Source organism: Bubalus kerabau, chromosome 15 (assembly GCF_029407905.1).
Source record: "Bubalus kerabau isolate K-KA32 ecotype Philippines breed swamp buffalo chromosome 15, PCC_UOA_SB_1v2, whole genome shotgun sequence".
Taxonomy (NCBI): Eukaryota; Metazoa; Chordata; class Mammalia; order Artiodactyla; family Bovidae; genus Bubalus; species Bubalus kerabau.
The window spans coordinates 30,978,590-30,994,794 of NC_073638.1; the positions used below are offsets into that span (position 1 = coordinate 30,978,590).

The window sequence follows — 16,205 nt, forward strand, 5'->3', positions numbered from 1 at the left end:
GACGCACGTGGGATTTTTAAATTGTTTTTTGTTACAGTAATTTTTTTTGTGGTAAATATTTAATTGCTTTTATTTAACTTAGGCATGGAAGTATTTTGAACCGTGAGTCACCAACAGATAAGAAGCAGAAAGTTGAGCGCAGTACATCACATGATTTTGACCCCACAGGTAACACACTTTGTTCTGCCAAAGAATACTGAGACTGGTGAAGTTTCGAATAATACACCTTAAGCTACATAACTGCCTGAAACACCCAGGAATAGCTGTTTGATCTATTTAAGACTCTCCTTCCTCTTCAGTTACATAATATGAAACTTTTGCACTCAGAAGGAATACAGGCATTTTTAACTTTCAGCACTATGGATTCTACTATGGAAGCATCATTGCAGACTGTGTTGTATTTTAAAATAATAATGATACTAGAAATAGTTATATCATAATTGGAAATTTTGGTCAGACCAAGGACTTGGTAGCAAGGTAAATCCTAGGTATGAACAGTAGTATGTTTATAAAACCAACGTTGTAATCAAGGCTATAACAACTACATATTCTGTAGTCAATTAAAAATTCAGATGTGATCACGGTAAATTGGAGAATTGGATAAAATAATTCAAAATTAATGATTGTCTCACTTTAGAGTAAGTAGATGAATAGAAATCCCTTTTTCTTCAAAAAGTATTCTAAACTCAGAGCTGCCTTTCAACTTCAGTAGTGTTGATATTTCCTAGAATTTTCATGCTAGTGTGCTTTTGACTATATATATTCTAAATTTTGTATATAGGTTGAACCCTTCTTGTAATATATAGGCTTTGGTTTCCCCTTGTAAACTCACTCAGTATTTAATTTATAAAAATTACTTGATAAATTTGCTTTTGTCATTTGAAACATATTCCTTGTGGATATACAGTTTTATTCACTGAGACATTCCCATGACAAAAGATAAAGTAAGTAAATACTAAAGTCTCAGATACATAAATATAATGTATCTATTTTTAGGTATTTTCACTTAGAAATAACATTTTTAATAGAGTGTTTCTTTCGTATCCAAGATGTTTCATAGTATAAACCGCTAGTGCACTTTGAAAAACATAAATATTACCTAGTACGGGAAGAATGGAAGTGAACAGCTACTGAACCTTGGGTGGTAGGTTAAAAATGAAATCCCAGTCATCAATTTAGGAGGCTTTGGTGGTGGGAGTATGTAATATGTAACTTCTGGATCTCTATTAAGAAATAATTCTTTGTTTTTGACACCTCATTTTGATGTCATAGGACTCCAAGGCTTTCATTTATTGATAAGTTTTGTCTTGATAACTAGGGTCACAGAGTTTCTGTCCTATACTCGTCGAAGCCATTAAAGTCTTGTTAGATTGACGTAGTCTGTATTGTTCATCTGTGATGTGCCCATCTCCAAAGACAGGTTAGCAAAGTGGTAGCCCGTGTTTCACAAGGAGATTATTACAGCTTTCAGTGCTGTTGTCATCTCGACAGCTGTCAGATATATATTTTGTAGAATTCTCATGTGTTGTTTGTTTGAACATATTTTTATTGCACTGTCTTTTCTTCAACAAATCTAAAATGTCATTACCTGTGCTGTTCGTGACCATTCTAAGGGCTGTCACCTGTGATGTTCATACTTTGTGTTTGCACGATTTAACTTGATCATGATTCATTCTTTTTTTTTTTTTTTCTCCCCATGAATTTTCCCCCTTACATTTGGTCTCCATATTTTCTATATCTCTCTCCTTTTCTCCCACTCTTGTGCAGATAGCTCCTCCAAGAAGACAAAGTCTAGTTCAGAGGAGAGTAGATCCGAAATATATGGTAAGCTAATGTAGCCAATTCAGCCTTGCACCTTTGGAGCTTGCTTCATGCTGTTTCATTTTTTTTTTTTAACTGCAGTCTTCTTGTGTCTGCTCTGCATGGCATGATCTCCTGCAGGGAAAGGGAGCCTGGGGTTTTAATGTGGCTGTGATGTGGAAATTTAAGAAACTAACATTATAGAGGAGGAACAGGTACAATGCCCATCTTCTCTTTCATCTTGTTTATGTTAGGAAGGTGATCTCTAAGATGTTCGGGTCGAGTTTCTCCAAATAACATGGATGAGCTTTGAATTCTTGGCATTTTCTTCCCATGTCCCATTTGCAGAGTTTGGCTCATGTAGAATTTCATCATTCCTACCAGTCTTTTCCTCTCAGTCTAGTCCCAGTGTAGTTTAGATGTGTTAGCAGCTCTTCAGAATTTTTATTTTATTTTTTTATTGTTTTTTTCTTTTTAATTGCCTCATCATCTGGAAGTGCTGTTCTTGTATAATTTTTCTACAACAGCAAAAATAACTTAAGTGTTTTATTTTTGTAGATGAAGAATGTCTCTGCCTTTCATAAGTTTCCCAAAGCTTATTCTGAATGGGAAAATTTCAAAATGGCACCTCTAAAACATAAACTCCACAAAGAGCAGGTTTAACCTGAATGGTCAAGTCTTGCAGCAGATGCTTGAAACACTAATATTTCCAGGCTGTGTTCTGTCTTCCAAAGATAACATAAGCCCTGTTTGTGTAGTTCAGACATATTTTTCCTTTTCCTTTGCATAGTTTTACCTGCCCTCTTTTCTTGTTTTGGCATCTAATTAGTGTTTTGAGAAAAGTGAATAAGAGAAGCACTGCCTGGAACCTAGACTTTTAAAATAATCTTTGAAAGACTAATAAGTTTTTCTTTTTAAAGAAGATTCCAAATTTGGCCTCAAAGAAAAACCAGGTCTTCTTCAATAGAGCCAAAGTCTATCAAGTAGAAGTTTCTCCAGGTGCAGCTGTTTCCTAGCTTGATTAATACATGAAAGGAAAAAATATGTAAAAATGCCCCCTTTCTCTTTTAAGGCACTTGAACACGTACTGTCAGGTACTGTTTAGTATTATGAGGCCTGTGTTTGGTTGTAAATCAGTTAATGCTTCTGTGTTAGGTACATATCTATGGTTGCTTTGCTTGGGTGTATGTGACCAGTACTGTTTCTGTGCAGTTTAAACCTTTAACAGTAGTTAACAGGAAATGTGTACCATGCCATATGGCATGTCAGATTCACGTTTTTTTCTTCCTTCCAAAGTATTTGGCTCCTCATAATTTCTTGAGACTCTGTCTTTCTGTTCTATATAAAGACCTTCCTATGGTTTATTCTCTCCTTAGGAATGTGAACACTCTCTTTATAGCACCATTCTTTTCCAGTAACCTTTGCAATGTTGTAATTTCATCTCCCCCTCATTTTCCTAGATCTGTGGTATGTATGCTGTTTGCTTTGGATGAGACTAACAATTTAGGAATCCATGACTAGAAATAGTATACTAATATTTTTCTAACCAGCGATAGGAGTACTAACACTAGTTCAGACATGCCATTGGCTTGGTAGTAATAGAAACATTTTAAGTGGTAATGGGGAAGTAAGGTGTGTCTTCTCTGTGTTTGTTTCTTGAGAACCCTTGAAATACCGCTTTTGGAAGGAACTAAGCCATGAGTTCTCAAAAAACACTTTAGAGAGGGATGACTTGATCACAACAGAGTTAGCATGCTAACTTAAATCTCGTTGACATTACAAATATTCTGTCACCAGTGTGAATAGACTTCTTCAGACTCTGTGCAGTTAGCATGGGTGAAAAGGAGTATCTGGAGAGTTTTGGAAAGTTTAGAAATACTGGAGTATAACTTGAGTAGAATCATAGCAACTGATGACATTGCTTTAGTGTAGGGTCTCTTAAGCAAGGAGATCCAACCAGTCCATCCTAAAGGAAATCAGTCCTGAATATTCATTGGAAGGACTGATGCTGAAGCTGAAACTTCAATACTTTGGCCACCTGATGCAAAGAACTGACTCATTTGAAAAGACCCTGATGCTGGGAAAGATTGAAGGCAGGAGGAGAAGGGGATGACAGAGAATGAGATGGTTGGATGGCATCACTGACACAATGGACATGAGTTTGAATAAACCCCAGGAGTTGGTGATGAACAGGGAGCCCTGACGTGCTGCAGTCCATGGGGTCGCAGAGTCAGACACAACTGAGCGACTGAACTGAACTGAGGGTCTCTTAACAAGCCCACTTTTAACTTTTGAGATTATCTTCTCTTGGGGTAAAATTTGTTAGCTGGATACTTCACACAGATACTCGTCATTCACTTACAAATTATTTTAAAATTTCCTGGCCATTTTTAGAGCCATTTTGTGAGATGGATTTACTTTGCTCATTTTAAGAGGAAATCAAATGTTTGTTTTGTATTCACTTCTTTGTTAAGCTTCTGCCCAGTACAGTAGGTCAATATTTGTTCCTTTTCCCCTTATTTTCCTCTCAGATCATTTTGGAGTCTTTTGACCATATACAGATATATTTTCTGATCTGAAATTTTAATGATATTTAATTTTATCTTTTCCTTACTGTAATGGAGAAATTTTGTGTTGTTTGAGGAATGTGAGAGATTTAGCAAGGGAATTTTGAGTTAGACTACAGCTTCTCCCTAATTTCTGTCTTGGTGTCCTGAAAAGATCTCAGCTGATGATATTATGTATAAGAAAATAAGCTGTCTTTTTGAATCTGTATTATTCCGCTGGGACTTGTATAGCAAAATACTAGAGACTTGACTTAACAAGAGTTTTATTTTCTCAGTTTGGAGACTAAAAATGTGAGATCAGGCTGCCAGTAGCTGCTAGCATTAGTCAGGTTCTGGTGAGAGCTCATCTCCTGATTTAAAGATGGTCACCGTCTTGCTTCGTGCTTGCGTGGTGTTTTCCTTGGTGTAAGCATGTGTAGAGGGGGAAAGAGAGAACAAGCTCTTTGCTATCTCGTAAGGATACTAATCCCAGCATGAGAGCCTCACTCTTAATGATCTTATTTAACCCTAATTCCTCCTCAAAGGACTCATTCATCTCCAAATACTATCATGTTGAGGGTTAGGACTCAGCATATGAATTTTGTGGGGGTGACACAAGCATTCAGCCCATAACAGAAGCAAATTGTTGCTACTTGAAATATTCTGATTTAGATACTTAGAATGTATCTTTTTAAATTCATATTTTTTTTTCCTGACTTCTCATATCTGTAAAATGAGAAGTTCTTGGTTTGATTTTTACTCCCACCAAGTTATCGTTCTCTCTGTTTTTTCTTCACCTTTGCAAAGAGCATTCTACACCATGAATGTCTGTGTCCTCATAAGTCACTCACTTCTTAACTTCTTAAAATCTGACTGCTGAACACATACTTTCTGGGAGGTGAATCAAAATAATCTAACTTGAAAATTTATAAACTTTTTCTCAGGTCTCACCTTCCCCTTGAGACATTAGGCAGCGATGATACCCTGTCTTTGGTGTATATAATATTACGTCTGCCCTTTCCTTTTCTCTTTATGTTGGTTTTGTATTTTCTGTATTTATTTTTCCTTCTTCTCAATTTAAGCATAACCCAAGTTTGTCCCTGATCTTTTTCTGTTTCCAGTCTCATATTTATAACAGTTCACTGCATACTTCCACTCTATCCTTCAAATCCAAATGACCAATCTGGGATTATCAGTGTTAACTATGGCTGGAAGTTGATTTCCCTGTTTCTTTTAGTAGCACAGTCATTTTCCTGTTCACTTAGTCTTATTTTCTTAAATTTACCTGTGACTTCTCCCTTTCTCTTGTCCTCATTGTCAACGGTTTGCCACGTTCATTGGTTCTACCATCACATTATTTTTCACCCCTTACTGCATGGTTTCATCTTTGCAGCTTTGTTCAGTTTTTCATTATGTCATTAGACTTATTTAATAGACTAGACTCATAAGTTTCTTTCATGTTGATTTCACATTGATTCACTTCCTTTTCATTTTTCTGTATTCAATCAGATTGGTATCACTGAAGTAAGGATTTAGTCATTCACTTCTTAGGAAAGTACACATAGTTATTAAGATATGCCATGATTTGTTTCCAACTCATCATTCTCCATTAATCTACTGCTTTTCACCTAAAGGAACCAGACTGTCCCCCAAATTTTCATTTCTTCACACATGACTTGGTACTTTTTCTTTGCTCATGCCATCCCCATTGTTTTGAACGGTTTATCTCCTATAACTCCTTGTTAGAATCCTCCCCACCCTTCAAGGCCTGTGTTCAACTACTGCCTCTTCCATATGGCTTTCCTAAGTTTGCTAAGTTTTTAAACAATTGCTTTTGTTGTCTGACATCCTGTTAACATCCTGCTTTATGTCAAGTTGTTCATATTTATATTCATCTTTGCATCTTCCATAATGCCTGACATACTGGAATCACTCATTGAGTGAATGGTTGTTGAGATTGGTGTGCATTGTTTTAGTAAAGAGGATTAATGGAATAAAATTGTTGATTCATTTTAATTGGATTCTTCCTTTCTCTGAAAAATTTTAAGGTAGAAGAAAATGTAACTTTGAAAAGAGACTAACTGTTGGTTATAATGTAAAAGAGAAATTGGCATATTTGGAACTTAAGGCCCTTCTTGCAGCATTGTGCATTTAGAATCAAGAAACTTCTTAATCAAAGGATTATCTAAGGTCTAACTCATAAAACATGTATGTCTGGCAGCAGTTTAAAAATGAGCTGTTTTTATGGGGTTGCACATGGTCTTTCTCCACACCCTTCCCTGAAGCTAATTCTTAAGAGGTGAGACTTAGAGAAGTTTGGTCATGTAAAAAAAATCAAAGATGAAGAAAAACTAATGTGCTTTCCCTGAAGTAAATGCAGTTTGAAAGGTTTAGCATGTTGCTTTGCATATTTAACACTACATTTTCATAATTTTCTATTTGGCAATATAGTTGCTGAATTTTTCAAGGAATATATTGCAGTGAAACCTCAGAGTACTTTTTCACCTTTTTTAGAATACCTGAAAGACTTCTTCCCCTCCCTACGGTAAAGCATTATAAAGACTTCACTTTTTTTCACTTTCAATCCTTGGTATTTAACTTTTGAGTAAGAAACAGTTTTTTATGTTGGTTTCAAATGTTGCATTGGAAAGGGGGATTAAAGAGGTGGAGTAAAAGGATGTGAAGTTCACCTACTCCTAAAAGCACATGAAAAATACATCTACATGTAGAAAAATTCTCACTGAAAACAAACTGGAAACTGGAAGAACAACTATACGACCAAGGCTGCAAGAAAGATTCTCATGTAGTTGGGTAGGATGGGAAGAAACACTGGGCTGAGACCTCTGCCCCTAAAAAGGACCTAAGAGGAAGAGGGAAATAGTGTGGGTGGACACTCACCCTGGGAAGTAAGCAGGTGGAGCCACAGGCTGGGAATCATAGTTCTGGGGTCCTCTGTAGAGGAGACAAGCCCCCTTGGCTGCTTGGTGAACCAGTGGGACAAAGAGAAAGGCAGGAAAAGCCTGGGCTCCACTGTGAGGAGCACGTGGGTACTGGCTTGCCAACAAGAAACACACTTAAAAAGGAACAGAGCCATTTCAAGCCTGACTACCAGATATTCTGCTCTAGCAACCTGGGAGTGGACCCTACCACTGAGCAGAGAGGAAATCCCATCTTAAGTCCTGTGCAGGCCAGGACCAACACCAACCACCAACACCAGTGTGTGCACCCCCTATCAAGGTGATCATGGCTAGCACATCCTGAGGAAAAATGTGTCGGGCATCTACATCAAGTTCAGCCCTCACACCAGAGACAATAGGCATAAACAGTCTACACGGGGATGCTGCTATGTAAAAACATCCCTCAAGACCACAGTGGATAACTTACACCTAAATTCAGAGACAGAGTTAAGTAAAATAGTAAAGCAGAGGAACTACCCTCAAAAGAGCAAGGAACTACCCTGAAATAATAAATAATGAAACAGAGGTAATCAGTCTACCGGTTAATGAATTCAAAAATTTTATAATGTTAACTGAACTAAGAAAGAGAATTGATCTAAGCACAGATAATTTCTAGAACCAATAAAGATCCTACAAAAAACAGATAATTCAGATTCCCACTTGGAACTCTGGTCTGAAGTGTCCAGTGCAAGGCCTCCACATGCGATTCCCTATGAGCAAGTGAAACTAGACAAAGCACGAAGGGAAAAAGAACACAGGCACACGTCATCCCTAAAAAGAAATCAACACAAACCACTCAACCAGCCTTTCCCTCCAAGGACAAAAACCAAAAGGAAGAAGGAATACAACCCTAAAGCCTGACCTCAAGTGGAGCAAGTTAGAAAAAATGATGAAAAGACAGAAATACAGTACAAGTGAAAGAAACAAGGTAGAAACTCAAAGGCCAAATAAACGAAGAGGAAATAAGCAATCTACCTGAAAGAGAATTCAGAATAATGATAGTAAAGATGCTCTGAAGACTTGAAAATAAAATGGGGAAAATGCAAGAAACATTTGACACCGTTAATATAATCACCAAGGACATAGAAGAAATAAGCAAACAGAGATGAGTAACACAACTACTGAAATGAAAAATACTCTAGAAGGAACCAATAGACTAATTGAGGCAGAGGAGTGGATAAGTGAGCTGGAAGATGGAATGGTGGGAATAACTGCTGAGGAGCAGAATAGAGAGAAAAGAATGAAAAGAATTGAGGATAGCCTCAGAGACCTTTGGGACAATATTAAACGAACCAGCATTCAAGTTATAGGGGTCGCGACTTAGCAGCAGCAGCAGCAGCAGAACAAGAAGAAAAAAAGAAAGGCATTGAGAACATTTTTGAAGAAATTAGATCAAGACCAAGAAGCATCGAGAGTCCCTTATAGGAGAAACCCAAGGAGAAACACGTTGAGACACATAATAATCAAGCTGACAGAGATTAAGCACAAAGAAAGAATATTAAAAGCAGCAAAGGAAAAGCAACAAGTAACATACAAGGAAAAACTCATATGTTTAACAGCAGATCTTTTAGCAGAAACCCTGCAGGCCAGAAGGGAATGGCAAGATATATTTAAAGTAATGAAAGAGAAAAATCTACAACCAAGACTACTATACTTGGCAAAGATCTCATCCAAAATTGACGGAGAAATCAAAAGTTTTACAGACAAGCAGAGGTTAAGAGAATTTAGCACCACCAAACTAATCTTGCAACATACTGAAGGGACTTATATAGCCAGTAAACACACAAGAAAGGAAAGACCTACAAAAACAAACCCAAAACAATCAAGAAAATGCCAGTAGGAACATACGTATCACTAATCACCTTAAATGTAAACAGATTAATGCACCAACCAAAAGATACAGATTGACTGAATGGATACAAAAATAAGACCCATATATATGCTGCCTACAAGAGACCCACTTCAGACCTAGAGACACATACAGACTGAAAGCAAAAGGATGGAAAAAGATATTCCATGTGAATGGAAACCAAAAGAAATCCGAAGTGGCAATCCTTATTTCAGACAAAATAGACTTTAAAGAATATTATAAGAGACAAAGAAGGATACTACATGATGATCAAGGGATTAATCCAAGAAGACGTAACAATTGTAAATATTTATGCACCCAACATAGGAGCACCTTGATACATAAGGCAAACACTAACAGGCATAAGAGGGGAAATTGACAGTAATACAATAATATTAGGGGACTTTGACACCCCGCTTACACCAATGGACAGATCATCAAGACAGAGAATCAGTAAGGAAACACAAACCTTAAAGGAAACATTAGACAAAATGGACCTAATTGATATCTTCAGGACTTTCCATCCAAATGCAGAAGAATACACTTTCTTTTCAAGTGCACATGGGACATTCTCCAGGATAGACCACATCTTGGGTCACAAATCAAGCCTCAGTAAATTTAAGAAAATTGAAATCCTATCAGGTATCTTCTCTGACTATAACACTATGATACTGGATATTAACTAGGAAAAAAAAAAACAGCAAAAAACAGAAACTCATGGAGATTAAACAATACATTACTAAATAGCAAAGAGGTTACTGAAGAAATAAGGGAAATCAAAAGATTCCTGGAAACAAATGACAGTGAAAACACAATGACCCAAAACCTATGGGCTCAGCAAAAGCAGTTCTAAGAGGGAAGTTCATAGCAACACAACCATACCTTAGGAAACAAGAAAAGCATCAAAGAGACAAACTAATTCTACACCTAAAGAAGCTAGAAAAAGAACAACAGAAAAAAGCCCCAGAGTCAGCAGAAGGAAAGAAATCCTAAATATCAGAGCAGAAATAAATGAAAAAGAAATGAAATGTTACCAAAGATTAATAAAACTAAAACCTGGTTCTTTGAGAAGATAAATAAAATTGACAAACCATTAGCAGACACATCAAGAAAAAAAGGGAGGAAAGTCAGATCAACAGAATTAGAAATTAAAAAGAAGTTACACAGGGTTATTTTTGCCATCTTTCTAAATTCCGTATATATGCGTTAGTATACTGTATTGGTGTTTTTCTTTCTGGCTTACTTCACTCTGTATAATAGGCTCCAGTTTCATCCACCTCATTAGAACTGATTCAAATGTGTTCCAGATTGTAAATAAGTAAAACTTTCACTATTTGCAGATGACATGATACTATATATAGAAAACCCTAAAGAAACTATCAGAAAATTACTAGAGCTAATCATTGAATTCAGCAAAATCACAGGATACAAGGTGAGTACACAGAAATCACTTGCATTCCTATATACTAACAATGAAAAATCAGAAAGAGAAATTGAGGAATCAATCCCATTCACCATTGCAACAAAAAGAATAAAATATCTAGGAATAAACCTACCTAAGGAGACAAAAGACCTGTACATGGAAAATTATAAGACACTGATGAAAGGAATCAAAGACGATGCTAACAGATAGAGAGATATTCCATGTTCCTGGGTAGGAAGAATCAATATTGTGAAAATGACTGTACTACCTGATGCAATCTACAAATTGAATGCAATCCCTATCAAACTACCAGTGGCATTTTTCACAGAATTTGAATAAAAAGTTTCACAATTCATATGGAAACACAAAAGACCCTGAATAGCCAAAGCAGTCTTGAGAAAGAAGAATGGAGCTGGAGGAATCAACCTTCCTGACTTCAGACTATACTACAAAGCTACAGTCATCAAGACAGTATGGTACTGGAACAAAAGCAGAAACATAGACCAGTGGAACAAGATAGAGAGTTAAACCCATGCACCTATGGGTACCTTATTTTTAACAAAGGAGGCAAGAATATACAGTGGGGCAAAGATAGCCTCTTCAATAGGTAGTGCTGGGAAAACTGGACAGTTCAGTTCAGTTCAGTCGTTCAGTCGTGTCTAACTCTTTGCCCCATCAACGGCAGCACCCCAGGCCTCCCTGTCCATCACTAACTCGGAGTTTACCCAAACTCATGTCCATTGAGGCGGTGATGCCATCCAACCATCTCATCCTCTGTTGTCCCCTTCTCCTCCTGCCTTCAATCTTTCCCAGCATCAGGGTCTTTTCAAATGAGTCAGCTCTTCACATCAGGTGGCCAAAGTATTGGCGTTTCAGCTTCAGCATCAGTTCTTCCAGTGAACACCCAGGACTGATCTCCTTTAGAATGGACTGGTTGGATCTCCTTGCAGTCCAAGAGACTCTCAAGAGTCTTCTCCAGCATCACAGTTCAAAAGCATCAATTCTTCAGCGCTCAACTTTCTTCACAGTCCAACTCTCACATCCATACATGACTACTGGAAAAACCATAGCCTTGACTAGACGGACCTTTGTTGACAAAGTAATGTCTCTGCTTTTTAATATGCTGTCTAGGTTGGTCATAACTTTCCTTCCAAGGAGTAAGTGTCTTTTAATTTCATGGCTGCAGTCACCATCTGCAGTGATTTTGGAGCCCTGAAAAATGAAGTGAGCCACTATTTCCACTGTTTCCCCATCTATTTCCCATGAAGTGATGGGACCGGATGCCATGATCTTAGTTTGCTGAATGTTGAGCTTTAAGCCAACTTTTTCACTCTCTTCTTTCACTTTCATCAAGAGGCTCTTTAGTTCTTCTTCACTTTCTGCCATAACTACATGTTAAAGAGTGAAATTAGAACACTTCCTAACACCATACACGAGGATAAACTCAAAATGGATTAAAGACCTAAATGTAAGACCAAAATCTATAAAACTCTTTAGAGGAAAACATTGGCAGAACACTCGATGACTTAAAGCAAGATCTTCTGTGATGCACCTCCTAGAGTAATGGAAATAAAAACAAAATAAATGAGTTTGACCTAATTAAAAGCTTTTGCACAGCAAAAGAAACTACAAACAGGGTGAAAAGACAGCCCTCAGAATGAGAGAAAATAATAGCAAATAAAACTGAGAAATAATTAATTTCCAAAATATACAAGCAGTTCATACAACTCAAAACCAGAAAAACAAACAGCCCAGTCAAAAAATGGGAAAAGGACCTAAAAAGACATTTCTCCAAAGAAGACATACAGATAGCTAACAGTCATGTGAAATTATGCTTGGCATCACTCATTATTAGAGAAATGCAATCAAAACCACAATGAGGTATCACCTCACACCAGTCAGAATGGCATCATCAAATAATAAATGCTTGAGAGGGTGTTGGAGAAAAGGGAACCCTCTTGCTTTGCTGGTGGGAATGTAAACTGATACAGCCACCCTGGAAGACGGTATGGAGATTCCTTAAAAAGCTAGGAGTAAAACCACCATATGACCCAGCAATCCCATCCCTAGACATATACCCTGAGGAAATCAAAATTGAAAAAGACATTTGTACCCCAGTGTTCATTGCAGCACTATTAACAATAGCTAGGACATGGAAGCAACCTAGATGTCCATCAACAGATGAATGGATAAAGTAGCTGTGGTATATATACACACAATGGAATACTACTCAGCCATAAAAAATGCATTTGAGTCAGTTCTAATGAGGTAGATGAACCTAGAATCTATTACAGGGAGTGAAGTACGTCAGAAAGAGAAATATAGATATCGTATACCGATTGCATATATATGGAATCTAAAAAGATAGTACTGATGAATTTACTTTCAGGGCAGCGATGGAGAAACAACAGAATAGAGAACAGACTTATGGACACAGGGAGGGGGGAGGAAGGAGAGGGTGAGATGTATGGAGAGAGTAACATGGAAATTTACAATACCATATGTAAAATAGATAGCCAGTGGGAATTTGCTGTATGACTCGGGGAACTCAAACAGGAGCTCTGTGACAATCTAGAAGGGTGGTAGAGGGAGGGAGTTTCGAGGGAGGGGACATGGGTGTACCTGCGGCTGATTCTTGTTAATGAATGAATGACAGAAAACCACAAAATTCTGTAAAGCAAATATCCTTCAACTAAAAAAGTAGATAATTCAGTTCTAAAAGTAGATAATTCCAAAATAAAAAAGCACTTTAGAAGAGATGAGAAGACTAAATGACATAGAAAAATGCATAAAGTGATCCAGAAGGTAGAATAATGGAAATCACCCAATAAAACGGCAGACAGAAAGACAAAGGGAAAAAAAAAAAAAACAGTAAGAGAACTTTGGGATAACATAAAATGTGCCAATGTTCATAAGGGTTCCAGAAAGGCGGGGGGGAGGGGGGGCATCAAACATATATTTGAAGAAATTATGACTGAAAAATTTTCAACCTATAGAAGGAAAAAGATACCCAGATACAGGAAGTACTGTGGGTCCTAAACAGGATGAACTCTAACAGACCTATAAACAAGACATATCATAATTAAAATGGTAAAATGTAGTTAAAGGTAAAAAGAGAAGTCTAAAGGCAGCAGTAGAAAAATAAGAATGCCACATTTGCAGCAATGTGGCTGTAACTAGAGATTATCATACAAAGTGAAGTAAGTCAGAAAGACAAATACCATATGATATCACTTATATGTGTAATTTGAAACATGATACTAATTAACCTATCTCTGAAACAGAAACAGAATCACAGATACAGAGAATAGACTGGTTGTTGAGAAGAAGGAGGAGGGAGGGAGGAGGGAAAGGGATAGATTGGGAGTTTAGAATTAGCCAATACAACCTGGTATATATAGAATGGATAAATAACAAGGTCCTAGTTTGTTACACAGGGAACTATATTCAATACCCTGTGATAAACCGTAATGGAAAAGAATATGAAAAACAGTATATGTATATGTATAACTGAGTCCCTTTGCTGTACAGAAGTAATTTACACTGTAAATCGATTACAGTTCTTTAAAAATACCATACAACAGAAAAAACAAAGAAATGAAAGGAGAAATAGCATCTTATACCTCAGAAATACCAAAAATTTTAAGAGACTATCATGAACAATATGTCATATTATGAACAACGTGTCAACAAATTGGACAGTCTAGAAGAAATAAACAAGTTTCTGGGGACATACAGCCTATGTCCCCAGGACTGAGTCAAGAAGAAACAGAAAATTTGAACAGATCAATCACTAGAAGTGAAATTGAGTCTTTAATTTAAAAAATAAATACTCCCAGCAAACAGAAGTCCAAGACCAGATGGCTTCGCAGGGCAATCCTACCAAACATTTAAAGAACTTATACTTATCCTTCTTAAGCGATTCCTTGAGAAGGGGACACTCCCAGATGCACACTATGAAGTCATCATTCAGTTCAGTTCAGTTCAGTCGCTCAGTCGTGTCCAACTCTTTGTGACCCCATGAACCACAGCACGCCAGGCCTCCCTGTCCATCACCAACTCCCAGAGCCTACCCAAACCCATGTCCATTGAGTCACTGATGCCATCCAACCATCTCATCCTCTGTCATCCCCTTCTCCACCTACCCTCAATCTTTCCCAGCATCAGGGTCTTTTCAAATGAGTCAGCTCTTCGCATCAGGTGGCCAAAGTATTGGAGTTTCAGCTTCAACATCAGTCCTTCCAATGAACACCCAGGACTCTTCTCCTTTAGTATGGACTGGTTAGATCTCCTTACAGTCCAAGGGACTCAAGAGTCTTCTCGAACACCACAGTTCAAAAGCATCAATTCTTCAGCTCTCAGCTTTCTTTATAGTCCAACTCTCACATGCATACATGACTACTGGAAAAACCATAGCCTTGACTAGATGGACCTTTGGTGACAAAATAATATCTCTGCTTTTTAATATGCTGTCTAGGTTGGTCATAACTTTCCTTCCAAAGAGTAAGTGTCTTTTAATTTCATGGCTGCAGTCACCATCTGCAGTGATTTTGAAGCCCTGAAAAATGAAGTGAGCCACTGTTTCCACTGTTTCCCCATCTGTTTTCCATGAAGTGATGGGACCGGATGCCATGATCTTAGTTTTCTGAATGTTGAGCTTTAAGCCAACTTTTTCACTCTCCTCTTTAACTTTCATCAAGAGGCTCTTTAGTTCTTCTTCACTTTCTGCCATAAGGTGGTGTCATCTGCATATCTGAGGTTATTGATATTTCTCCCGGCAATCTTGATTCGAGCTTGTGTTCTTCCAGCCCAGTGTTTCTCATGATGTACTCTGCATATAAGTTAGATAAGCAGGGTGACAATATACAGCCTTGTCGTACTCCTTTTCCTATTTAGAACCAGTCTGTTGTTCCATGTCCAGTTCTACTGTTGCTTCCTGACCTGCATACAGGTTTCTTAAGAGGTAGGTCAGGTGGTCTGGTATTCCCATCTCCTTCATTACCCTGATACAAAAACCATAGACACTATAAAAAATGACAGGCCAACATCTTTGATTAATATAGATGCAAAATAAATGAATGTGAATACAAAATATTAACAAATTAAAGCTTAATACACAAACTGATCCTATATTATGATCAAGGTGTATTTATTCTAAGGTCACAAGAATGGTTCAGTGTACACAAATCCATGTGATGCACCACAATAACAAAAGGAGAGACAAAAATCACATAATCATCTCAATAGATGCAGAAAAAGCATTTGCCAAAATCAAGATCCATTCATGATAAAAACTCCTATTAAAGTGAGTATAGTGGGAATATGTCTCAACATAGTAAAGGCCACTTAAGAGAAACACACAGTACTCAATGGTGAGAAATTGAAAGCCTTCCTGCTAAATTCAAAATCAAGGCAAGGATGCTCACTCTCACTGCTTCTGTTTAACATGCTTTTGGAAGTCCCAGCCACTGCAGTCTGACAAAAAATTTTTTTAAAAAGAAAAGATATACAAAATTGTAGGGAAGAGGTGAAACTGTCACTCTTTGCATATGACATGATACTTTATATAGAGAACCCTAAATTCTGCACTAAAATACTGCTAGAACCAATCAGCAAATTGAGGAAGATTG

At 37.3% G+C, this 16,205-nt stretch overlaps 1 protein-coding gene across 7 annotated transcripts in view; it reads left to right on the forward strand.

The window, feature by feature from the left end:
* Positions 1 to 16,205, forward strand: part of ARHGEF12 (Rho guanine nucleotide exchange factor 12) — a 168,455-nt gene that overhangs the window by 76,578 nt on the left and 75,672 nt on the right. For 4 of the 7 annotated variants that reach the window (XR_008702921.1, XM_055548393.1, XM_055548390.1 and 1 more), the window contains 2 exons: positions 83 to 168; positions 1,768 to 1,824. Coding sequence is in view for 5 of the 7 variants with exons in the window: in XM_055548393.1 (XP_055404368.1) it covers positions 83 to 168; positions 1,768 to 1,824 (143 nt within the window). In the remaining 2 variants the exon portion in view is untranslated. The remainder of the gene's footprint in view (positions 1 to 82; positions 169 to 1,767; positions 1,825 to 16,205) is intronic. The other 3 variants (XM_055548395.1, XM_055548394.1, XM_055548391.1) reach the window with 1 other exon arrangement.